Source organism: Lynx rufus, unplaced genomic scaffold (genome assembly GCF_022079265.1).
Source record: "Lynx rufus isolate CCGP_SWC_20201006 ecotype Redwood Valley unplaced genomic scaffold, mLynRuf1.p SCAF_11, whole genome shotgun sequence".
Lineage (NCBI taxonomy): Eukaryota > Metazoa > Chordata > Mammalia > Carnivora > Felidae > Lynx > Lynx rufus.
Genome location: NW_025814825.1, coordinates 35,463,750 through 35,489,570, shown reverse-complemented (window position 1 = coordinate 35,489,570; position 25,821 = coordinate 35,463,750). Strand labels below are relative to the sequence as shown.

The window sequence follows — 25,821 nt, the reverse complement described above, 5'->3', positions numbered from 1 at the left end:
GCTTCCTACCAACCTAGTCGCTGTACTACTGAGTCTCTTTTGCTCAACAATCAGGAGATATTTTCCCCTTTTGCGCTCACCAGCATCCTACACCAGGCCCCTCGTCATTATCTCGTGATGGGTCTTCTTTCCTGGTATCATGCATGTTCTTGCCCAGAATATGTTTGATCAAGCTGGTTCTGTCATTTGAAAGCTCCTCCCTGCCATTCACCACTTTGCCATTCATTCATTTCACCCACCTTGGAACTGTCCAGACCTAACTGACACAGAACCCTCATCCTAGGGGAGAGGAGAGGAGGAAGGCTAGAATGTACGTTAACTGTCATGTAATTTAAATATTTCACATGTGTACTTCCTTCTCTGGCTCTTGAGGGATCTGTGGCTAAGCTGCTTTGGAAAGGTTGAGGCATCAGGACCCAGACACACCTTCTCCCTTGTATGACAGACCCACCTACCTCTCCTACATGAGAGTTTCCCAAAGCATGTTCCATAATAGGTACCAGACACTCAGTATTCAAGTATGTTTGTGAAATACTGCATTCTGGCATATTAAATGACCCAAGAAGTCCTGCAATGGAAAAAGACCCCCACCTTCGCTATCATTGTTTGCTCAACATACGGTATATGTGTTAAACCATTTTTCTACAGTTACATGCTGACATCCCCACAACTCACTTTGGGTGATGCAGCACTGGTCTTTCTTGGTTACCCCCCAAATCCCTCAAATGACTAGCATTTTATTGCCCCATTTCTTTATTCATGGTATCTCTCATGATAAATGTTTATTGTGCAACTAGATGCATTGTTCTCTATATAAAGCAATATGACAAAGAGTTTGGGCTTTGAGGTCATAAAAGCCTGAATTTCATCATGACTTAGCCACTTTCTAGTTACATGATATTGGGAAATTTATGTAGCCTTTCTGAATCTCAGTTTCCTTATTTTTTTTTTTAAGGCAATGATTCCCATCTATCAGGACTGTATGAAAGCTAATGCGATTAGGTAGGTAAAGTGTTTGGCACAGTGCCCAGTGAAACAATTAGCAATGGCTACATTAGTTATTAATTTCTCTATTGTCAGCACCATCTCCATCATCATCACCATCATAATCATCATCATCACCATCACCACCATCATCATCGTCATCATGACCATCATCTAAATAAATGGAAAAAAATTAGCCATCCTCAATTAGCTGTCAAATTAACCACATTTTTCTTTTCTTTTGAGAGGATAATTTGACTTGTATATCAAGGATGTGTCTTGGTTTTAGGAAGTTATTTCACAGAGTATCTCAAGTTTATACTGAGAGACAAAATAAGAAACCTCTGGTAGATGATGGCAGAGTTAAGAAAATTCACATCTAAGTTAAAAACACTCTGCAAAGAGGGGATTAATGTGTAAGGCCAACCTAATGAGCAGTCTAATGATGTGTCATAGGGCTTCCTATTAATTCTTATTTGGTCTGACATTTTTACTAATAATTTGAATAAATACATATGAGATACATGTATCAAGCCTGAGTATGAAAAAAATTAATTAATAACCAAAAATTTTTTGACAGGCTTGAATGTCCAAAAAGATAAAACTTAGTAGAATTAAATATAAAAGATTACATGCATGCAAGAAAACAACACCCAAAACAACCTATGCACAGAGAAAAGATGAACTTGGCCATGTGCATGCTAAAAGTCTAGGGGTTTTAGTTGACCTTCAGGTGGGCTAATAATTAGACACAGCTTATAGAAAAAAAGTAATCAAATTAGCAGACATTCAGAGCAGGAGAATGACCTAATTACAAGAAGAGAGAGTCTTAGTGTTCAGAACAGACTAGGGGGCCTCATTTTTAAGAGGGATATTGAAAAATGCTATGTTTTGACAATATGGGGAATGTCCAGCCTCAAGAGAACCAAACAAAGGAAGATAATTTCTATTATTCTTCTGGGAACGACAGGTGGAATTTATAAGGAGGCATATTTCAGTTTGATTTAAGGAAGAATTTTAAAACAAAGTGAGCTCCATCAACATAACACGCTCATTAAAATGGACTGAACTCTGTCTTTGAAAGTTTTTAGCAAAATCTGGGTAAGAATCTGCAACGGAGAGATTACTACATTTGGTGGATGACAGAGGTATGTAACATAACCTCTGAAACCTCATCAATAATAATGTTCAGAGTTGTGTCTGGCAAAAGCCTTCTCAACCTCCAAGGCTCTGAAGCCTTTGATCATCATCAAGGGCACTGCGTCTGGTGCCCTCTCTCTTCCACTCTCATGGCACATACCGTCCTTGTCTGTCATGTGGCATGGAATCACACTAGCTTATTGAGTATTCTGTGCTAGGTGATTTTATATACATTTTCTTGCTTAAATGTCCCCATAACCATGTGAAGATAAAATCATCCCATTTTACAGGTAAGAAATATGAAGCTAAAATCAGTTTTTGTCACTTACTTGCCCAGAGTCCTACAGTGAGTAAGTGACAGACCTGGACTCAAATCCAGACTTAGCAATAGAATCATACTCTTTCCACTAACCCATGGCACTTCTCTAAGCATGATCTCTCACATGGTAGCTAACGTTTTACACTACCCTTTTTTGGTGCATAGTTATTCAATATTTTAGGTTTTATATGCCTTGAACTAGATTGTAAATTCCTCAAATGAAAGGCCATGTCTTGCTTTTTTTGGTGTATTTCTAATAAATAGCACGTACTACAGTAAACAACTGTCAACATCAACTAGCATTATGCATTCATAAATGTTCATTGAGCATCTACTGTATAGCTGGCACTTTACAAAAAAAAAAAAACCCAGACATACAGCAATAAACATGTTTGAAAAGTTTCTAAGGATAAAAGCAAACAAGTCAATGGCTTTCCTGACTTTTGAGCCGAGACAGGAGCAAGAGAAGACAGCAGCTGTGGTATGACCAGGGTAAGAAGGTCTTAGGCAGAAAGAACAGCAAATATGAAGGCCGTGTGGAGAAAACTAGCTCTGTGCGTCCAGGAACAGAATAAAGGTCAATGTGGCTAGAACAGAGTCAGAGAAAGGGGTGGCTGAGGTAAAGTTAAGGTGGAGAAGATGGGAAAAATCATGCATGGTCTTGGCATTTTGGATTTTATTTCAAATGCAAAGGGAAGGCCATTGGGGGATTTTTAGCAGGGAGTGACCCGCTCTGCTTTATGTTTATAAACGCTCACTCTGGCTGCTGGGTGGAGAACAGATTTTACAGTATTCAAGCATGAAAGCAGTACTAAAGGTGAGTGCAATGGTGGCCAGTGGTGGCGGGTGAAATGTTAAGGAGTGGTCCAATCCAGGATGTATTTTCAAGCAAAGCAAATGGGACTTGCTGATAGTTTGGATGTTAAGGGTTTGGGAAAAGAACAAATCTGGAATGACTCCTAAGTTATTAGCTTGAGCACCTGGGTAGATGCTAACATGGGGAAGATGGTGTGGGCAAGACAATGGGTAGTATATGAATGGAGGAGTGGGCAGTCAATACTGTAGTTCTATTTTGGCCACATTTGAGATGCCTTTTAGACACTGTTAGAATGTAAGTTTGTGAGGGCAGGGGCTCGGTGTGTCTTGTTCTGTGCTGTCTCCCCAGTGCATGAAACAGCACCTAGTATATAAGTGTAAGTATATATAAGTATATCAATAAAATCTTGTTGAATGAAAAAAGCCAAGGGGAGGCATTGAGAAAGCAACTGGATTTATGAATGTTTAAATTTTAAATCTCTTGCGCAAATGTAGATTCTTGGCAAAGCATAAATACATTCCTCCTTGGCTCCTACATGTGCAGTAAAGATCTCTAAGAGAATGGTTTTTGAAAGAGCTGAATTAAATATCCTAATAGGGTCAGTTAATGCAGACCTGGAGAGAAGCTCAAAATCCTAGTCTCGAACTAAAACATGTCTGGTCTTCCTACAGTTTCAATGTCACTGAAGTGATATGTCTGATGGCCAAGAACGCTGGGCCTTGAGGTGACAGAGGGCTGCTTCTCTGAGTCATTTTTACTATTTGTGATAATAATAATAATTAACAACAACAAGAACAATATGTCTCAGATATGTCAAAATTCTTATTTGCCTATTTGTTAATTTCCATTGCATTCATTATTATTTCTATCAGTCCCGGGACTGAAGCACTGACTTGATGCCTGCTTTATACAGAATAAAACAGGCCCCCACCAGTCAATTGGCAGTTCTCATTTTGGGTTGGTTAAATCCTAGACACATGATGGGAGATTTAAGAAGAGTAACTTAAGAGAATACAAATATCCAGTCATAGTAACAAAAGAGTTTGGATATTTAATATTTCAAAACCAAGTTCTGCACTGCAGCATGAGTACTGAAGAATGAAAAAAAAATGCACAAAGAAGAAAGGAAGGAAGGAGGGAAAGAGAAAACAAGCAAGTAAGCCACCACATTTATTTAAAATTTACTTTGGACAACTCTCCACTCTCTGCACTAATGGATGATCCCAAAGACAGGAATCACTGTCCCCCTGTTTGTTTTGGGATACAGCTTTGTTCTTCTCTTTGAATTCCAGTGGGACTCATGGTGTAGAGCAGTGATTCTCAACCACTGGTGACAGCTTTTGAAAAACACAGATCCCTGAGCTCACCATGTATCTATGGAGTCAGAAACTCCTGGGAGCAGGCTACAAACATGTATATATTTTAAAAATATTCTGACGCCCTTGGGGCGCCTGGGTGGCGCAGTCGGTTAAGCGTCCGACTTCAGCCAGGTCACGATCTCGCGGTCCGTGAGTTCGAGCCCCGCGTCAGGCTCTGGGCTGATGGCTCGGAGCCTGGAGCCTGTTTCTGATTCTGTGTCTCCCTCTCTCTCTGCCCCTCCCCCGTTCATGCTCTGTCTCTCTCTGTCCCAAAAATAAATAAACGTTGAAAAAAAAAAATTTAAACAAAAAAAAAAAAAATAAAAATATTCTGACGCCCTTGCCTTCATTTGGCTAATCAGTGAAAAACACTGTTCATGGGAATCACATGAGACATTTGAAGAATGAGCGCAGGCATGGAAGTCCTGATTCCAAGGTGCACGGCAGCCTTCCTCCACCACTTCTCCTGTTGTCTTAAGATTGAGCATAGCTTCCCTTCTTCCTGATCCTTTGGAAGTACACATGGACTTCAGGACTTAAAATTTTGAATTTCAAAAGCCATCTCTATTGGGGCATAGGTTTCATGCAAAATAGAAGTAGACAGTGAGAGAAAAATACAATAGAGAGGTGTGGTCAAGAGAGGGAGATAAAGAAATAAAGTAATAATTTTGTTTTGTTTTGTTTTGTTTTGTTTTGTTTTGGTATCCTACATTCTCAGGCACGAGAGGAAAGGAAGTTTAAAAGCCAAAGACCTGAAATCCCCCTTCTGCCTGATCCTGTAGAGATGACAACTGATCCTAATGTTCTTCTGGGACAATATTCTCAAACACCTCGAGATGCAATTATCTTCCCCCTCTCTAGGACCACAGCCTCTCAATTCAGAGATGCCACATTTTCAATATCAGGAAGTGAGCCCATGCATTAAAGTCAACAAAGATGTCAAATTCATTATACATGCTGAAATCATAAAGAATATTTTGAGTCCTCCTATAAAGAAAATGGCTTTTATCAGAGTAAGAGAACCAAGTTGAGGAAAAAATGCTCCTTCAGCTTTTGATTTAATAGCACAAGATAGACGATCCAAGAACACTGGCTCTGGAAGCCAGATCATCTGGATTCAAATCCTAGCTCTAAAAACTTCAGGTCATTTAATAAGCCTCTCTGTGCCTCAGTTTTCTCATCTGTTAACTGGAGAGATCATTATAAAAGAAATGGGATCTACCATTATTGTTAGTTATCTTAGTTTTAGAGTTTTGTTTTCGTTTTTTTTTAAATATATATTTTTAAATGTTTATTTTCGAGACAGAGAGAGACAAAGCATGAACGGGGGAGGGTCAGGGAGAGGGAGACACAGAATCTGAAACAGGTTCCAGGCTCTGAGCTGTCAGCACAGAGCCCGACGCGGGGCTTGAACTCACGGACCGCGAGATCATGACCTGAGCCGAAGTCGGCCGCTTAACCGACTAAGCCACCCAGGCGCCCCTGTTTTTGTTTTTTTTGTAACCAACACTGAACCATTTGTGTCTTAGGTCCTCAATGCTTTACACATATCATCTCTCTGTATACTCACATAACCCATTTGAGGTAGGTACTATTATTATCTTCATCTAAAGATAGGGTAGGGATTAGGTAGTTAGCTTGAGGTTATGCATCTGGGAATGGTAGATTAGAACCCGGCAGGCTGGGGCGCCTGGGTGGCGCAGTCGGTTAAGCGTCCGACTTCAGCCAGGTCACGATCTCGCGGTCCGTGAGTTCGAGCCCCACATCAGGCTCTGGGCTGATGGCTCAGAGCCTGGAGCCTGTTTCCGATTCTGTGTCTCCCTCTCTCTCTGCCCCTCCCCCGTTCATGCTCTGTCTCTCTCTGTCCCAAAAATAAATAAACGTTGAAAAAAAAAAATTAAAAAAAAAAAAAAAAAAAAAAGAACCCGGCAGGCTGACCCTACAGTTGCACCCTGACTGATGATGTGCTGTGATGCCCCTCCTCATTCTGAGCCCTGTTATTCACTGAGAGTCACTGAGTAGAATCTTGGAGTGCTGATTTCAAGAACTGCCCAGCACAATTTGCTGCCAGTCTCCAGGAAGATTAGCCTCCTACTAATAACCTTTCTCTTAGAATACTGCCTTACACAGCTGAGTCTTTGTGGTTTAATTGCCTACTGTATTTTTTGGTTCAGAAATTTCTGGACTACAATTTCTGTTAACTCAGGAAGGTATGGTGAAATGTTCTGGAGAATGAATATAGTGTCTAATTTTGGAGGTGCCTCTGGGGAGATGTGCTTTCCCAAAGGGAAATCTGGTTTTCCACAGTGACCTGAAATTTCCCTTACCCTTAAGGGACTTTATTAGCAATCCACCCCAAGAATATTCAGATATGAGGAATAAATTTGTATAGCAGCTATAAACAGATGATTTACTTGGTTGTCTGCATAAAAGGGGGAGAGGAATCTTTGAGAGGAACTTTTTCTAACATGATTGAATATACAAATTAAAAAATAGTATTTTTTCCAAAATATTTCAAGTGAAGAATACCCTTGGGCATGAAGACACTCCCCCATCAATCCCCACCATTATCATATGTCATGCATTTTCCTTACTGTGCAGAAATGGTCTTTCTTTGGCTATGACCAAACATACTTTTAGATGTTGGAAAATGCCAAAGTGATCATCACTTATGAAGGATTCTGGCTGAAAGGACCCAGGCCGAAACAACTGTACTCTGGCCAGATGGTTATTCTTGCAGTTCTTTCCCAGGAAGTTAAGCTGCACCTTGGCATTCTTTATAGAGGGATGGGCCTTTAAACTGTTGAACTGACATCTAGTGAAACCTACAAGACAGAGGGATCAAGTAACAACTGAGTGTCACTTTGGACTGCTGGCGTTTGTGTGGCTGGAGAAATAGGTTGATGATGACCAAACAGAAGGAGGTCAGGGAATGTCACCTGGGGCAAAGAGCTAAGTAGAATCCCTCCAGAGTCCTCTGGGGTCTCAGAATAACTGTGGGCTAAATCTTGGGCTCATGACCTTCCCCTGGACCACCTGGTCCAAAAGCGGAGCTCAGATAAATGTTCTTGCCAAGAACTACTTGACAAGCAAAAACTGCCCTCTCAGGCCATAGGGAAAAGTGAACCTTTTGAGCTGAAAACCAGTACCCAGTCAGAGAAATCAATTATCTATTACACAAAAGAGCATCTGGTGTGGGCAGTGGTGGTTATAGAGCCAAAAATTCACTCTGTTGACAGATTCTGAGGCCTAGCTGTAGATGCAGACCATGATGAGTTCTAACTACCAAGGTCATCAATGGGTGAACAATAAGACAGGAAGCAGTGGGCCATGTTGAAGAGGCATAAGGTTTGAGAACTAGTGACTCAGAAATTTGATCCCAGAATACCACCAACCCCCATGTTCCACCATAGCCCTCAGGAGTGAGGGGGGAAGAAAGGTGTGAAACCAAAGGGAATAAAGATGGTCTTCAACCTTTAGTAGCTTCTCATCTCTTCTCAGCTCATGTGCTTGAGTATGTGATCTCTTTGGTGAAGTTATCTACCAAAAAATGCCTCTCTGTCTCCTCTAGAAAAGATAAATGGCTCTGGAATTTATTCTAAAAGAAATGAAAAAAACAGTAAAATCAAAAGGAATGTGGGCTAGAGTCGAGGCTGGATAGGGGAAGAAAATGGGGGGAAAACCCCCAGTATGATTTGAAATTGTCAAAGCAAGGGACTATGGGTGGCTAGGAAGTGAGGTTGCTCAACTTGAAAAGAGAAAGATAGAACACAGGTTTCTTGGAGATTTAGACCAAGAGTATGGCTACAGATTGTGTCCAGATCAAAAGGGTTCATGAAGACCTACTTCCCAAATCAAGCAAAGCAGGACTAAGCCTACTCCCCACTCCCACAGATCCAACTTCCACTGGCTTGAGGGCTGACCCCTTGCATCTTCTGTTTGCTTGTGAGGATAAAGAGAGGACTGTCTTTAAAAAGTTACTCTGGTGTGCACCAGTCTCGATGTTGGCAGGAGAAAGAGGAATAGGGTGAAACACTGCTTCCAAGTCACAATCTAAGTTTATTTTATTTTATTTTATTTTATTTTATTTTATTTTATTTTATTTTATTATTTTATTTTAATTTAATTTATTTTATTTATTTTGAGAGAGACAGAGATAGCATGAGTGGGGGATGGCCAGAGAAAAAGGAAGAGAATCCCAAGCAGGCTCCACACTGTCAGTGCAGAACCCAACACAGGGCTTGAACTCATGAAACAGCAAGATCATGACCTGAGCCGAAACCAAGAGTATGACGCTTAACTGACTGAGCCACCCAGGCGCCCTTGTAAGTTGATTTTAAATGATTTATCTCCTGGTCTTCCTTCATGTAAGCCATTTTTCCAGTTATTTTATGATTGTACTTTGAATTGCATTTTAACCATATTTTCCTAAGAACAAATGTTATGCAACATTGCCCGAAAGGCATCAGGGATTTTCTCCCCTTTCCCCACATTACAGTTAAGTCATTGTGTAAAGTATTGTTAGAATTTGGGAAACTTCTAGCTCAGGATCATGTTCAAATGACAATCAGGAGCAAGCTGCCTCCCTAGACAATGAGTCTTGCTCATAACAACAACAGGCTGTCTTCTCATCTAGAATATCCTCCCTTCCCTGTGATGTTCCCCCTCTATCCCAGCCATCCCTCAAGGCCCAGCCCCAACCTCCATAGCTGAGCAGAGAAAGCTCCAATCACCCATCTAGACACCCCAGCTCCCACATCTGTGCCACTCACACTGCACGTACTTTCTGCCTTTTTTGGTAGTGATTTGTGCTCGTGCCTGACTACAATTTAAGACTGGTAGCTTCTGGCAGCCGCAGACTGTTACTCATTTTCCTCAGTGCTTATCCACCATGGTGTCCTGCTTCTGAGAAGTGCTGAAAATATGTTAACTGAATAATTGAATGCATAAATAAATGCATTCACTGCTCCCCTAAGTGACTAGCACTCTTGCCATGGAGCTAATATTCTCTCTTGTCTTTGAGATTCTCCAGTGTTTCAAGCAATATATATCTTCCTTCCAAGGAGGACAGTGCATTTATTTTGTGTATCCAATTTTGACAGAACCAAAGTATGGTCTTATAATGTTGTCGATTTTTATCATATACTACTAATTTCTCTTTTTTTACTTTATGTTTTTAAATATAATTTATTGTCAAATTGGCTTACATACAACACCCAGTGCTCCTCCCAAGTGCGCTCCTCAATGCCCATCACCATCACCCACTTTCCTATTTAAAGGAATATGTTTGCCACACTGATGAAAAAAAGAGAAGGCTATAGCACAAGAGGTGCTCAATAAGTAAGTCTTAAATGAATGAATGAATGAATGAATGAATGAGTGATAACAGGAAATCAGATAAAAATAGAAACAGAAGAAGAGTAGAAAAAGAATAGATGCACAGGAGATTTAGAAAGGAAGTAGAAAGAGAGGATAAAGGGAAAGGAGACTCAAGAGTAATTAAATTCCCAATTAGCAATTCTGGTTTTACTATAAACTTGAACTTGGTTAATTAATTAATTAATTAATTTATTATTTATTTATTTTAAAAGATTTTTAAAAATGTTTATTTGTTTTTGAGAGAGAGAGAGAGACCATGAGCAGGGGAGGGTGGAGAGAGAGGGAGACACAGAATCCAAAGGTGGCTCCAGGCTCTGAGCTGTCAGCACAGAGCCTGATGAGTGGCTCGAACTCACCAACTGCAAGATCATTCCCTGAGCCGAAGTTGGATGCTTAACCGACTGAGACACCCAGGAGCCCCTTGAACTTGATAATTTAACAAGTAGAGAGGAGAGCCACTGTAGCAAGGATTATATGTCAATATATTTTATTACTGGTCATGTTGATCTGGAGCACTTACTTAAGGTTACGTGTATACTGGGTGTCTCCACTGTTCTATTTCCCTTTTGAAATTAATAAATATTTTATGGAGAGATACTTTTAATTTTTAGTTATTTAGTTATTTCTTTAAGTAATCTCTACACCTAACATGGGGCTTGAACTCACGACCCAAGATTAAGAGTTAAGTGCTCTTCCTATTGAGCCAGCTGGGCACCCATTGTGAAGAGATACTTTTAGGCTAAGCCAGTATCTTGTTTCTCATCATAATTTTGCCCAGTAATATTAGCATTCATCAGTGGTTCTTGCTTGTAGCAATTTATTGCTGGGGGATCCTAATGGTGATTTCCTATTTTTCTCATCCTGCCACATTTATTAATTGATTCTTTTATAATTAAGAGCTACCCCTCCCCCCCTATTATTTTAGCTATTCATTTATTTATATCAGTATGGACTCATAAATACTTATTCTATGAATCATAACCCAATACTATCATTATTTATTTTGCTATTTAAGCTTTACTTTCTTTGTGAGTCAGGGATAATGACATCCACCTTACACAACCATGATGAGGATTAAATGGGATTTAAAATGTGAAAATGTCTAGTCCAGAGCACCTAGTAAATAAATGCTAGCTCCTTTCCTCCCTTTTCTTTACAGAAGGTAAAGCCACACTGCCTTGGAGGCAAGACCCTTCTAACCATGTGAAAATCTGAATTTAAGAATTCTCTTTTAATTCTCATTCTACACTAAGGTATATAAAGCAACTAGAAGTTAGCCAGTGTTGCCTACTGGAGGTTTTTTCTCATCTGCCTGTAGTGACCATACATAGGACTGATTTTTAATCAGTATACCCATAATTTGTATGAAAATAGATGCTTGAGAATACTTGAAAACAGACTGTTCTCTTAAGTAGTTTAAGTGTTTTCCCAGAAATCTTGTTTATGTTCTGAAGCTGCTTAGCTAAACTATTTTCAGAGATAGTCCAAAGCACGCCTCAACCCAGCTGTGCTTCGTATCATCACTAAATCTGAATTAGCGAAATCACTGATTCATCTTTGATTCCCGAGGTTATGGGAGTGAATGGAAGAAACTGAAGTTTTCTTTCTCCAAAATTAATTTAAAATTAGACTTTAAAAGTTCAGGCAAAGCAAACTTCAGGTAGAATTAGAATGAGAACGAAAACAACAACGGACAAGGATAAGGTCCTAAGGCCGTGAGAGTGAGTAGATCTGGAAGTTTAAAGCAATACACAAAATACAGTAAAATCTAATAAAACACTCAATTTACTGGAACTTCCATTTTCCACCCTGTTCTTATCAGTAGGGAAAATCAAGAACATCAGGAGATTTATTTTAAAAAGCGATTTAGGGGCAGTGTGGTTCACAGGCTCTCAAGTAGACTCCCAGAGTCTACTTACTTGCTTTGGGGTGGGATCAAGTGCCACTCCTCCACGTGAGCCTGGAACAGATAGTGTAGTGGTTCACAGCCCAGGCTCTGGGGCCTGATGATGTAGGTCTGGATATCACTATTGTCATCGACTACCTATGTAACTTTGGGCAAATGACTTCATGTCCTGGTGCCCCAGTGTCCCCATTGGTAATATGGGGCTAATGAGAGTATCTGTCTCCCAGGGTTGTTGGGAGGAGCAAATAAATGGTACGTCTAAAATGATGAGCATGACAATGCCAGACGGTATCAGCAATTCCTGAGGATAACAGATCTCCTTTTGAGGAATGCTGTTTGGGGCATGTCTGGACACAGAATTGCCTGGACTCAGCCTCTAACACTTTCTGCATCCACTGGGCCTTATCACGGTCACTGACATTTACCACCATCATTGGAGTCATGATCGGCAGGCTGTGGAGGCTGCGAAGTGAGCTGCCACAGTTGGAAAGGCTTTAAGTAACAAAGTCTGACTGGTCTTCTGTACATCAGAGATATATGGGACACAGATCAGGGGCAACCTCCGCATTTTAGTAGTTTACTGGATTACTAAATTAAGAAACTATTTGTGGAGTTAAGCCAATCAACAAACACAGATGGAAATTTTGTGTTTTAACATTCAAAGAAAAAGAAATTAAGCCTAAAAGAAATAAAATGTAGAACAGAAAACTCTGGGTGTGGGGTTATATGGGGAAAGAAAATGTTCTGTAAGCCTAAGAGCACAGCATCCCCTGGTCCCGGCACTGGATGGAGACCTGCCTTTCCTTCCTTGGTCCAGGACCACACCATGTCAACCATTGGCTCTTTTCCACCCACCCAGCCCCTACACCTCTCACAGGGTCTTCTGCTCAAGTATTCCAGTATTTCCAGTCTCTGGTCAAAACTGTTCTCACCAGCTCTGGGTTCTGGTAAGGTCTCAGAGGCTTTGGAGGGACTTTCTGGGGCTGAGGATTTTGATGGCATGCAGGGAACAGGAGTGGAGTGATTGATTGCCTCTCAAATCCACATTTGTCCCCATGCTCCTGACCCAGGTGTGTTGGTTTTTAAATTTCTGCTTAGAAGCCCTGATAGTGGAAGAAGGGGTGGGCTAGACAGATCCATGGCCAGAGATCACACTGTCAAAGATATGTGGTTTTAAAAGCACTTGTAGGAACAATGAGGGGAATATTGGAAAATGGGCCCAGGGAGAGTATTTTGGACTGGTTGTCCAAAGGGAGAAGGCCCATGGACTTGGTGGAGATAGTATCAGTTAGGCCAAGGGCAGGTTGGAGGGAAGTGACAGAGAGGGTGACAATGTGTTGTTGATCTCATTGCTTGGAAAGAAAGCAGCCACCATGGAAGTCACAAGACCAATAGGTAGATGAGACATCAATAACAGACAAACCTAAAAGGAGAAATACGTTTAAAAATCACTTACTAGCAATTGAATCGCCACATCTCCAAGTGGTTTCTTACCTCATTAAATCTCATCACAAGATCTTCCAGGGCATTGTGTTCTCCGTTCTGGGAGTTAAGAATTGATGCTGAGATGGACGCTTTGAGGCAGGGCAGGGATGTCTGGCATTCTGGAGAGCCCAAGTCCCGGGTCAAGAAGCAAAGGTAGTCAACTGGCAAGACCCTTCGGTAAATGTTCTGCTCCTGCTCCATCAGGATGCTGGCGACTTCCTCTGGGAACTGAATGAGGGGCTGCAGATCAATCAGCTCCTTGCTGATCCCAGCTGAACTTGAAGGGAGGGCACTAGAATTGGCCATGGAGGTGCCTGGCTGACGTTCTGAAATAAAGCAATGAAAGTTGTGGTGACACCAAGGTTGATATCCTTACAACAGATGTTTACTTGAGAGCCACTAAAAATCTTACAGGTTTCTTAACCAAGTTTCTGCTTGGTGAATAGTTCTATACTATCTTGTTATGGAGACCCTTCTGATAACTGTCCTGCCTGCTTGCTCCTGCCCCCTGCGGGTGGGGAAAATCTCAGTTTCCCATTTTCAGAAGTGGAATTGGTCTCACACACCATTCTCTAATCAGTTCACTGTGACACTTTGCAGAGTAGTAGGGAATGAAAATGTACCATTTGTTTCTTCATCCACCAGTGCTAACCACCAGAGTAAAAAGAAATGAGGGTGGGTGTGGGCACAGGAATTGAGATGGAAGAGGAAAGAAGGCTGGAGGGGAAGAGGCATGTACATGTATGTATGTGTACCTTGTGTGTAAACACCCAGGAGTCCCCGGGGACTCTCTGCACACAAGGTTCAAAGCTTCAGTCTACCTGCCAACCTTCCACCCTCAAAGACTGATTCCACTGAGAACCATTTGGAGGTTTGCAGGGACAGAATCACTTGTAAAAGTAAGGGAGGAATAGGTAATAAGGAGATATATCTACATAAATAGAACAAATAAATAATAGATTGCCTCTCAAACCCACATTTGTCCCCATGCTCCTGACACAGGTGTGCTGGTTTTTAAATTTCTGCTTAGAAGCCGTGATAATGGAAATATCCACAAGTGGCAGTAAGAAACTGGTGAGGGAGGGAGAGCAGCCAGTGCATTAGACATAAGAACCAAATGCGTTCATAGGCTCCAAATTATTCCCTTAGCACAAATTCACTTTATTTTGACCACTCTCCCTATCTCTTTTTTTTTTTTAATTTTTTTAACGTTTATTTATTTTTGAGACAGAGAGAGACAGAGCATGAATGGGGGAGGGGCAGAGAGAGGGAGACACAGAATCAGAAGCAGGCTCCAGGCTCTGAGCCATTAGCCCAGAGCCTGACGTGGGGCTCAAACTCACAGACCGCGAGATCGTAACCTGAGCCGAGGTCGGACGTTCAACCGACTGAGCCACCCAGGCGCCCCTCCCTATCTGTCTCTTAATTTCCTGCCTACAAGTCATTCATTCATTCATTCATTCATTCATTCATCTACTTAACCAACCATCCATCCATCCATCCACCCATTTAAAAAGTTATTCAAAAACCTATGATGGGCACTAGAACAGAATGTCCCAAGTATGATCAGTTTTGTGGCTAAGTTGGGGAAATGTCATGTATTCATGTCACAAATCCTCTTCCTGGAAACACGAGGCACACAGGTATACTGTTAAAGGCTCTAAGGGGTCTTGCAGTAAAGAAATCCATTTACATTGCTTAATCCAGTGCTTCCCCAGAGTCACATTTTACATATCACACCTACTAAGCCACTCTGTGTAGATCAGAGCTGCTGGGAGCCCCTCAGGAAACGTTGATCTGCATGCGGGCCAAACTGCTCCTACTCCTCATCCAGTTCACACCTTTTCCTTCCCAGAGGTCCCTTCCTGGCCAGCTCCTCTTCATGCTTCTTATAGTGGTTCATGAGGGGACCACATTTTATTTCCCCAGAATCTTTCTTACATTCCTGATTTCTTAAAACAGCCTTATTGGCCCTTTGGCAGAATAAAGCCCTTCAGATGGCATGGCATTCCTCATTGCCGACGTTCATCTGGCTTGGACACTGGACAATGGTAAAGTTCATGAGGAGGACTTTGTCCAGGCACCTGGGTGGCTCAGTCAGTTAAGTGACTCTGGATTTTGCCTCATGTCATGATCTCATGGTTTGTGAGTTCAAGCCCTGAGTTGGGCTCTGCACTGGCAATGCAGAGCCTGCTGGTGATTCTCTCTCTGCCTCTCTCTCTGCCCCTCCCCTACTCTCTCACTCTCTCTCAAAATAAACAAATAAAGTTGGAAAAAAAGTGAAAAAGGAAGGCTTCGTCAACATTCAAACCTTAGCATCCTTGACTCTTTTTAAAATCTCTATTGTTGACAGCCTTGGAATCATCACTCCAAAGTGCTCCATCCCTGTAGTACTGAACCCTGAAGTCCTTGGCCTTGAATCTGACTGCTTTTCCCTTCTGCCCTTTCTACTAAACCTTCTCTGTCTTTGGCAGACTTCTAGTTCCTGGCCTTAGTCTGGGTGCATCCTTAGAGTTTTTTGTTTGTTTTTTTTTTTTTTTTAATTTTTTTTCAACGTTTTTATTTATTTTGGGGACAGAGAGAGACAGAGCATGAACGGGGGAGGCGCAGAGAGAGAGGGAGACACAGAATCGGAAGCAGGCTCCAGGCTCTGAGCCATCAGCCCAGAGCCCGACGCGGGGCTCGAACTCACGGACCGCGAGATCGTGACCTGGCTGAAGTCGGACGCTTAACCGACTGCGCCACCCAGGCGCCCCAACATCCTTAGAGTTTTAACATGGCGCCCACAACACCCAAGATGCCCTCCCGAGTCACCTTGACTTTCCACCAACGTACTTACTTCCCAATCCTCAATGTTTGGCAAACTCAACCATGCATAATTGGCTTCTGGGCTGCTATATGATGACAATGACATTGATGTTACTTGGTGATGGGATGCTTGCTAATTTATGTTATGTAACTTCAGCTGGGCTTTCAGGGCAGTTTCAGACTTGACATGAATTTTTAAATTGTTTTCCTAAATAACTCACTGTCCTCTTTACCTCTGCAGTAGAGCTGTTCTATTCTTCTGACACTCCCAAACCCACCTGTATTTTCCTTATATTTATTTATTTCTTAAAAAAATTTTTTTGAGTGTAGTTGACACACAATGTTACATTAGTTTCAGGTGTACAACACAGTGATTTAACAAGTTTGAATACTATGCTGTGCTCACCACAAGCATAGCTACCACGTTTGATACCTACTACATGTTTATACACTATGATAACTGCCAAGTGTCAGGGACTACTTCTGTGAATTCAAATGGCCCTATTTCTTACGTTTCTCCTCCTTCTCTGAGAAAGGTGTGTACTTCCTCCTCCCCAAGGCCCACCTAGGTTTGTGATTAAGTTTATTCAACTTGCCTCTGTGGTTATGTCCACCATCAGTCCCTTTCTTTCCTCGGATTCTTTTTTGCTTACACAAGTGTTCAGTTTCCTTTACCCTTAAAAACAAACTAATAAAACTTCCCTTCTCTCTTAAAGTCCACATCTTCTCTAGCCTTCCCTTCATTGTGTACCTTCTGGGAAGGGCAGTGTACTTTCCTCTGTAAGTATGGTGACCATATCTTCTGATCCAAAAGTAGGCCATACCGTCTGCCCAAATTAATAAATCTGTAATGATGTGGGAGAGAAAGACATAAACCAGGTCTGCCCTGGGAGCTCCTAGTTCGTAGACCACCCCGTTGACAGGGCATCTCTGTTGATGGTCTGGGCTCTGCCATTCTTCTCTTGACCCATCCTGTCCCATGCAGCTCAGCCACCACCTCTGAAGCATAGCTCAGGAAAAGTTCTTGGTGATACTTGCTATTTAATTAAGTTGCTCCCCTTTTGCAAGAGTGCTCTCAGTGACAATCTAACAAAAATTGTGAGGAGAAAACTTTAAAGTTTGAACTACACTGCTCTCCACTGATCTCCTGATCCTATTTTGAATATATTCCAGTCAGAACTTTCTGTTTTGTCTTCTGTATAAAAACTGTAGTATCCAAATTATTGTTTTTCTTTGATTCTAAAAGGCAAACGGGTGACTAAGGAATACAATGATTTATTGTAGCCATCTTTATCCGTCTTTTGGACCAACCTACCAAAAATCAACTACAGTGGAAAGTAAGGGATACCAAATTATATTTGGCTCTCTCTAAGCTCTTATTTGAAATTAATTAAAATACAGCAAGTGTCCAAATCTACATGGCCCACATGGCTTTGCTCTCCAACTTTCTGAATGCTTTAGAAAGAACTGGATTTCCTGAAAATTGAGTCAGAATGTGGCCTGATGACAAGCAGACAGCAGCTTCTGGATATTGATAATTTATGTACAGTGGAATTAGCCATATATGGGAAGTCTTCCCAGAAGTAACCAACTCTGAAACATGATTTCAAAGTATAACACTCTGTGAAAGAAAAGGAGCTCCTATATCTTGTGAAATCACTTATCTAATATGTAAGAGAAAATTTAATAAGCTATACAAATGATGTAAGATAATATATTATAAATGCAATATATCTTGAGATAGGAATCACATGCTCTGATGAATAGAGTCTGCTGGCTGGTGAGAGAGCAATAAAGGAGACCTAAAAAAATTGAATGAAAGAAGAAAAAGACGCCTGGTCATTGTAACCCCAATAAATGCCATGGCCCCAGGTGTCTAAGTATAAACATAACATCACACTCAAAGGAAACACAAATCTGACGTTAGAATCCTAGAAACATAATGTAGACCTTTTGTGTAGGTTTCCTTAAAGCAGAAGTACTCAGGGTTTTACATCATGCCCCATGAAGACATATCCCAGAAATCTTGGGACATAATTTTCTGTCCCACAATTTCCACACTTTTAGCAGCTGTTAGAAACTTTCCACTTTTTCTCATTCTTGCTGAGCTCTCCGTATAACCTCCTTGCCTTTCACATGCCACATGGCCCCAGCTCCCAGCTCTAAGTCATCCTCACACTACCCCCCTGCCAATCGTCTGCAAGATGGACAACTCTACAATGGATGAAAAACCCAGGGCTCCATGACCCTTGATGCTTCCTTATTAATTGTGGAGCAAAATTCATAAAGCCCCCTGGATGCTACAGTTCTTCTCTTGTGAAAAAAATTTTAGAAAGTTCATGGTGAATAAAATTACGTACCTAATCCACAGTCAATGTTTGCTCGTAGCTCTATGTTCTTCAGTTACTTGCTATTCTATAGTAGAATAGGGTTGTATCTCTGGACACAGTCCCAACTTGGAAATATTTACCACGAGACCCAGTATCTTCAAATTCTGATTCCCTGCTCGATATTAGCTTCCTGAACTAAACATTTCATATCAATTAATTCAGGGAGTCGATAGTATTATTACGTGAAGCTCACATGAGAGGTCACATAAGAAATACACCAGGAGCAGAGATTTGAATCAGGGTCTACGGGACTTTAGAGGTCATGTGCTGATCGCTCAGCATATGATCTCTTGGAACAACAGAATGCCATACTGACATTCTGGTTTTTAGACGCATCTAGAGTGATATTAATATAAATCAACTTCTAGTGCTTGTTCTTTGGAATGATCTGATCAAATAAACTGTTCAAACTCCAAAGGTAAGGATTTGACCTTAGAGTGCAAGTAGTTCTCCCCTTGGTCAGTCTGGAACCATCACTTCAATCACTACAACTATATTAGAATATAGCACCCAGAAACTTACAAGTGCCCTTTCCTTTCCTTCTTATAAGTTCAAAAGGATGTTCCTATGCTTTAAGCGAGTATTTTCCAAAGACTATTACAGTGATTTTTATGCAGAGCATGGTTTCTTGGTTAATAATTTAGAGACATATTGGGTTAAACAAAGTTAAACAAGATTCCTTCCCCCACACCACCACTATTTTAACTGCAGTACTTCTCAGAGCCTTTAATAATTCCCACAAGGGGACAATACTATCATAGGACGCAGTAGCTTTCCTCAAGCTTGATGTCTATATATCATTTACATGGGAATTACAGTCCCTTCAGAACTTGTCACACTCAGTGATTCTCAATGGGAGAACAGGGCTTAAGGTGTTCGTGAGGTTAGGTAGTGTCCAGGGAAGTTTAGTCTGCTTTGTTGCTGGGACTCTATGAAGAAACCATGTGGGTAGTGGGAGGATCAAAACACATACATAAAAATATATCATCCTAGACTTTGGGGTCTCCAGTTGGATATAAGCAATCAGCCTGCCTCGAGAGAGGGAAATCTGGGCCATGTCTTCCCTTAAGGGATGCTGTTTTCAGAGGCATCCACCCTGCCATCCCCAGAGTCCTCTCGTTTCTTGCTTCCTTTCTGGTAATCAGAAAGTCCCTGATTTTGATTATAAGCTGCTATTCCCGGGGGCTGTCTACAAATTGTACAGTCCAGAAAAACACAGAAAAGCCTCTAAACTTGATGAGCATTTTTTCTGGATAATTGTTCCCCTAGTGCTCTGGGGTATAGTGTCACTGGGGAACTCCCTCCCCCAGAAACCTACCCCCTGCCCCAGGGTTCGTACTTGCCCGGAAAGTAGTTCTGTGGGCTTGGACTTGAGCTCAGCAAAACCTGCCATTTCCCATTTATTTTTCTTTTTGCTTTTTGGTCTGTATTAAAACTAAAGGCATTTGGTCTTTCTTGGTCTACCAACGAATCTCATATAATCTCTAGCATAATGTGAGGATGTCATGACAGGCAGGCATTATGTGCCTTGCCCAAGAATCCAGTTTGTGAATGGTCAGCCCTGGAACAGGCAAAAGCTGAGTGGGCATCAGAAGATTCTGGCTCCTGGCCCAGTACTCTGCATTACTCCCAGCCAAGCCTGAGTTACCTTGGGGGCGATCTGTGTCCAAGGGCAGGCCTTAATACATCTGAATGGGTTTAAGAAAGGCTTAAGTAGAAATTTCATTCATTCTTTATTCAGTGCCTACTATGTGCAAGATTGTTTCAGGCTACATTGATGTTGGGATTTAGTGAACAAGAAAAGATCTTTGTTTACACACAACACTGTAGGACAGGAGACAGATAAACAATAATATAGTGCTGGTGGGGGAGGAGGGCAATGGTGGGTGGCGTGAAGAAGGTATAGTATTACATAGCATATATTAACTAGAATGTTAGCAATTTCATCAAGTGTTTTCCTTTATTTTAAAGTTTATTTATTTATTTTGAGACAGAGAGAGGGAGAGAGAGAGGGAGAGAACTCAAGCAGGGGAGGGGCAGAGAGAGAGAGAGAGAGAGAGAGAGAGAGAGAGAATCCCAAGCAGGCTCCACACTGAGGGGCTCGAACTCACCAACGATGAGATCAAGAGTTGGACGCCTAACTGACTGAACCCCCAGGCACCCCTAATCAAGGATTTTTGCAAAAGTTTTTAAAACTTTACCATCTAGGATGCCCTTTTCTTAGCAATACCTATCACCTACCTCTTCCTCTCTACCATTTATTAGCCCTTTGCATCAAGAAACTCATTTAATTCTTACAAAGAAGGTTGTAAGACAAGTGTGATTATCCCTATTCTATAGGTGACAAAACAAAAGTCAGAGATGTCAAGCAATTTATCTGAAGACACTCTGCAACTGATATGGAGATGGAACTAAAATTCAGCTCTGACTTCAAAGGTCAGCCCTCTGTTACCCTCAGCATTCTGAGGGATCTTTTGCAGGGAAGATGGAGTCCCCTGATTTCCTGCTCGGTCTGTTAAAAAAAAAAAAAAAAAAAAAAAGCCATAGGCCCAAGGTGGAGTCACTTGCCCCCAGGAGGGCAAACCAAGATTTAATTGCACTTTCAACCTCTCTAGGAATGGAATTTTAAGCCAATCAATCTGGAATTTTCTGGTTATCACCCTCCCCCCACCTTGAAGTAATCAGTCATGTGGGCCCTCTCTATCACCCCCCCACCACCAAAACATGAAGTAATCCACCTAATAAGACCCCCGCCCTTTCCCCCAAGGGAAGGTGACCTTGCCTGAAACAATCCTTCTTTTCTTTTACTAATAACCCCCATGCCTCACCCAGCTTCCTATAAAAGCATTGGGTTTTGTACAACTCCTCCCAGGAGTTCTGCTATACTTGCTAGGTGGGATGCTGCCCACTCACAAACGAGTAGCTTAATAAAACCACTGAGATCTTCAAATTTACTGAGTTGAATTTTTATTGTTTAATAGCAGGATTATGCCTTACAGGAATGTGACTTCAACGGAAAATAGAGCATAGAACTTGTGTTAGATTTTGATGGTCACTTAACATTTGTTTGTTTTTGAGCCAAGGTAAACCTTCCAGAGTAGCTGCCAAGAGCTCTGCTTCTGGAACTCACCTTTCCTTCTCGCTCTCTGAGTGTTGGTGAAGCGGGCACAGCTTTCTGGGAAGGCAAACCAAAACTTAAACAGCACATCCTTTGTCCTAACAATACCACTTCCAGGATTTTACCTGACAGGAATTCTTGCAAAAAAATAGAGTGAGGCAAATTTACACATACCGACATTGAAAATTTTTCACGATAAATTTCGGGGAAAAAATTGCCAAGTTGGGAACAACAAAATATGATCCTATTAGGAGGAAAAATAATTTTACAAATGTAGGCATATGTTTGCGTATCTGTCCAGTATATACCAAACTAGTAAGTGTTTACAGATTGCATTTTGTTTTTTTAAAACTATTTTCTACTGTACAAGTAAAGTGTTTTAAAAATATATCAAAATGATAACTGAAAAATTCATCCAGAAAACAAAATCTCAGTCTTCTTACGGACACAAGCTGGTTCAGCATCTGAGCTGTTCAGATTTTTTTCCAATAAATACTTAAATATTGTTTTTTTTTTTTTTTTTTTAATTTTTTTTTTTTCAACGTTTTTTATTTATTTTTGGGACAGAGAGACAGAGCATGAACGGGGGAGGGGCAGAGAGAGAGGGAGACACAGAATCGGAAACAGGCTCCAGGCTCTGAGCCATCAGCCCAGAGCCCGACGCGGGGCTCGAACTCACGGACCGCGAGATCGTGACCTGGCTGAAGTCGGACGCTTAACCGACTGCGCCACCCAGGCGCCCCTTAAATATTGTTTTTGAAAAGTTACTTCAAATTAAAATTAGGGAAGAAAGTAGAAAAAATTTTTATGGTATCTACTTTATCCATTTTTGTTTGATTTGATTAATTTTGTAGACAGTCCCTTTATTTTTTTAAGTTAAGCATTTGATTTATCAATTGCACATTTAATGGACTGTGATGGGGCGCCTGGGTGGCGCAGTCGGTTAAGCGTCCGACTTCAGCCAGGTCACGATCTCGCGGTCCGTGAGTTCGAGCCCCGCGTCAGGCTCTGGGCTGATGGCTCAGAGCCTGGAGCCTGTTTCCGATTCTGTGTCTCCCTCTCTCTCTGCCCCTCCCCCGTTCATGCTCTGTCTCTCTCTGTCCCAAAATAAATAAAAAACGTTGAAAAAAAAATTAAAAAAAAAAATGGGCTGTGAGTGGTACAATACCAATTATAAAGTAAGACAGCAGAGGAAGGATGTTAATTTCTTTTTGCAAAAGATTTAGAGTTGGCTTAAAGACACTAATCTCAGGCAGAGTTGAAAATTGCTTTTCAACAGGGAAGTAATGGGTTTACAGAGAGGTTAGGTAATTGGTGATTCTTTCTCATTATCTGTTATTGGTTTTCAGAGTAAGAAATCAATCTTGCAACAAATGTGTCTGGCCTGTCCTCAATACTACAATGAAAAAGATGAGTTCACAAAATCAATGGAGCATGTTATTTCTAAGTCAGTACTTAAAAAAAAGAAGATAAAACCTTAAGCCTCAATTGTTATTTAAACCATATTCAGATAAAACAGTTTACTGGACTGAAAAGCTTCATAGCAGAAAAAAAAAAAACCTCACAATTCTTATTAATAAAAAATAACTTCTGCACTTGGATTTTCAAAGAAATATGAGCTCACTGTGAAAGTACTGAAAATTTAGAGAAGCATAAAGAGGAAAATTAAAATAATCAATAATCCCATACCCAGAGACAATCTCTCCTAATAGTTTTGTTGCAGCATATGATTTTTTTTTCTATAAATACACACAGTATTTACCAACTTAGGGCACATACTTTTTTCTCTCTTTTTCTTTTTTTAATATAATTTATTGTCAGATTGGTTTCCATACAACACCCAGTGCTCATCCCAACAAGTGCCCTCCTCAGTGCCCATCACCTACTTTCCCCTCTCCCCCACCCCCCATCAACCCTCAGTTTGTTCTCAGTATTTAAGAGTCTCTTACGGTTTGCCTCCCTCCCTCTCTGTAACTTTTTTTTCCCCTTCCCCTCCCCCATGGTCTTCTGTTAAGTGTCTCAAGATCTACATATGAGTGAAAACATATGGTATGTGTCTTTCTCTGACTGACTTATTTCACTTAGCATAAGTTCCATCCACATTGCTGCACATGGCCAGATTTCATTCTTCCTCATTGCCAAGTAGTATTCCATTGTATATATAAATCACATCTTTATCCATTCGTCAGTTGATGGACATTTAGGCTCTTCCTGTAATTTGGCTATTGTTGAAAGCACCGCTGTAAACATTGGGGTACATGTGCCCCTATGCATCAGCACTCCTGTATCCCCTGGGTAAATTCCTAGCAGGGCCACATACTTTTTTCTAACCCTTTAAAAAAACTTACTCTCCAGTGCACATTTCCCCAGCTCTAAAACTAGCTTTCTAGTATTTGATTTTAATGGCTCTCTAGTAGTTAATGTTGTGTTTATAATTTTTTACCACCATAAATAATACCATGATAAAGAGTATTATAAATACATCATCTGTGCTTATAGTATTATCTAGTAACACTGAAAGACAGAAGAATTTCCCACCCATGTTGGGAAACTACCAGGCAGCAGAAGTTTCTTTTCTTTTTACAGCGCATTAACTAACTGTTTTATCAGTATCTCTCATTGACTGCCTATCTATTCCTGACTACTTTGGGTAAACAAAATTAATTCATCCAAAATTCATATGGCAAGCTGTGATAATGTGCTGTGCTGTTAGAGGAAAATGGCATTAGTCACTCAAAGGTAATAGGGAAGTCTGGAGTGTTAGTGACAATCTAATGCTCTTTTACCCAGCAGCACACTCCTGAGGGATGGTTGACCCAATAGATGTGGATAGTTCTAGAACTGAGCCCATGTAGGCCACCTAAATTCCAGAGTCTGGCTTGGCTGGGCTACTTAAACACACACTAATTACCCTTAAGGATTCAGTGTCTCTATATTATAATTATAACCATCAATGGTAATAATCATAAATCCATAATTATTAAATAATATGTAATAATGACTACTATGTTATTAGTAATAGATAATAACTAGTACTTACTATGTACTCGTACCTACAGAAATCTTACTCAGTCCTCACAACCACTCTGTGCAGATGGCATAGCACTCTATGCTATTATTATCCCCATTTTAGCAGACAGGGACAGAGATTAAGGAAACTTGCTCAACATCACACTGAGATTAGTGATGGAACCAGTGCCATATCAGACTGTCACCAAAGACCAGGCTCCCCAAGTCACCATCCTATACTGACTCGAAGGTTTTTGTTCCTTAGTGTCTCTGTTACAACTGAATCTGACGTTTTCTTAGTGTTAGTAAACCAAGCTGGACTCAGACCAAACGCTCAAGTTAGAAGGAACTACAGGGATCCTTGGGATAAATTTCCTACACTTCACAAATCAGGAAACTATGCCTCTCTGAGGTCAAGCTTCTTGCCCAAGGTCACACGGTTGATTAGGGTAAAGCCAGACTAGAATCAGGTCCTGGACTCCCCAGCTCACAGTGTTCCCTCTCCAACACTACTGCCTCCCCTACTTGGTGTGGCTGGAATCCCAGGTGCTGTAAACCTTGGGGGGAATCTTCCCTGGAGGAAGCCAAGGGCATAGTCCAGTGGTTATGAGTGAGGTCTTGGGATCACACAGGTGTGAGGCTGCAGCCCAGGTCTGGCACTGACTTGCTGTATGACTTTGGGTAAATGCTCAACCACCATGTCAGTGATGATGGGGAAATTAAAATGAGAAAATGCAAGTAAGAGGTTTAATATTCAGCTTTCAGTAGTCATTTTTATCATCATCATTGATTCATCATTTGAAAGAGGAAGAAGGAGCTCTGGGGCCTTTCATCTTAGAAGCCAGAGGAAAAGACTTAGTCATGTATCAAATCATTTCAGACTATGGAAACTTTTGCTTTGTTTTTATAACCTGAAATCTGTAACCTCTGGTGTGATGCCTACTATAATAAAAAAAAATTTTTAAAGATCCCTAATGATACCTCATTTGTTCATATGAAAAGAAACATCTGTAACATCTTGCCATACATTGTACTAACAGATTACCCAATTAAAACAAAAGCACCTCTCCCTGCTCCCTGCGCCCCAAACTGAAACCCCTGCTGTTCC

The 25,821-nt window shown here is 41.1% G+C and overlaps 1 protein-coding gene across 1 annotated transcript in view; it reads right to left on the bottom strand.

Moving 5' to 3' along the window:
* The window catches only part of PLCE1 (phospholipase C epsilon 1), a 321,538-nt gene that overhangs the window by 135,010 nt on the left and 160,707 nt on the right, over positions 1 to 25,821 (bottom strand). Inside the window, exon 4 of the mRNA XM_047072225.1 lies at positions 13,398 to 13,714. Coding sequence (XP_046928181.1) covers positions 13,398 to 13,714 — 317 coding nt within the window. The remainder of the gene's footprint in view (positions 1 to 13,397; positions 13,715 to 25,821) is intronic.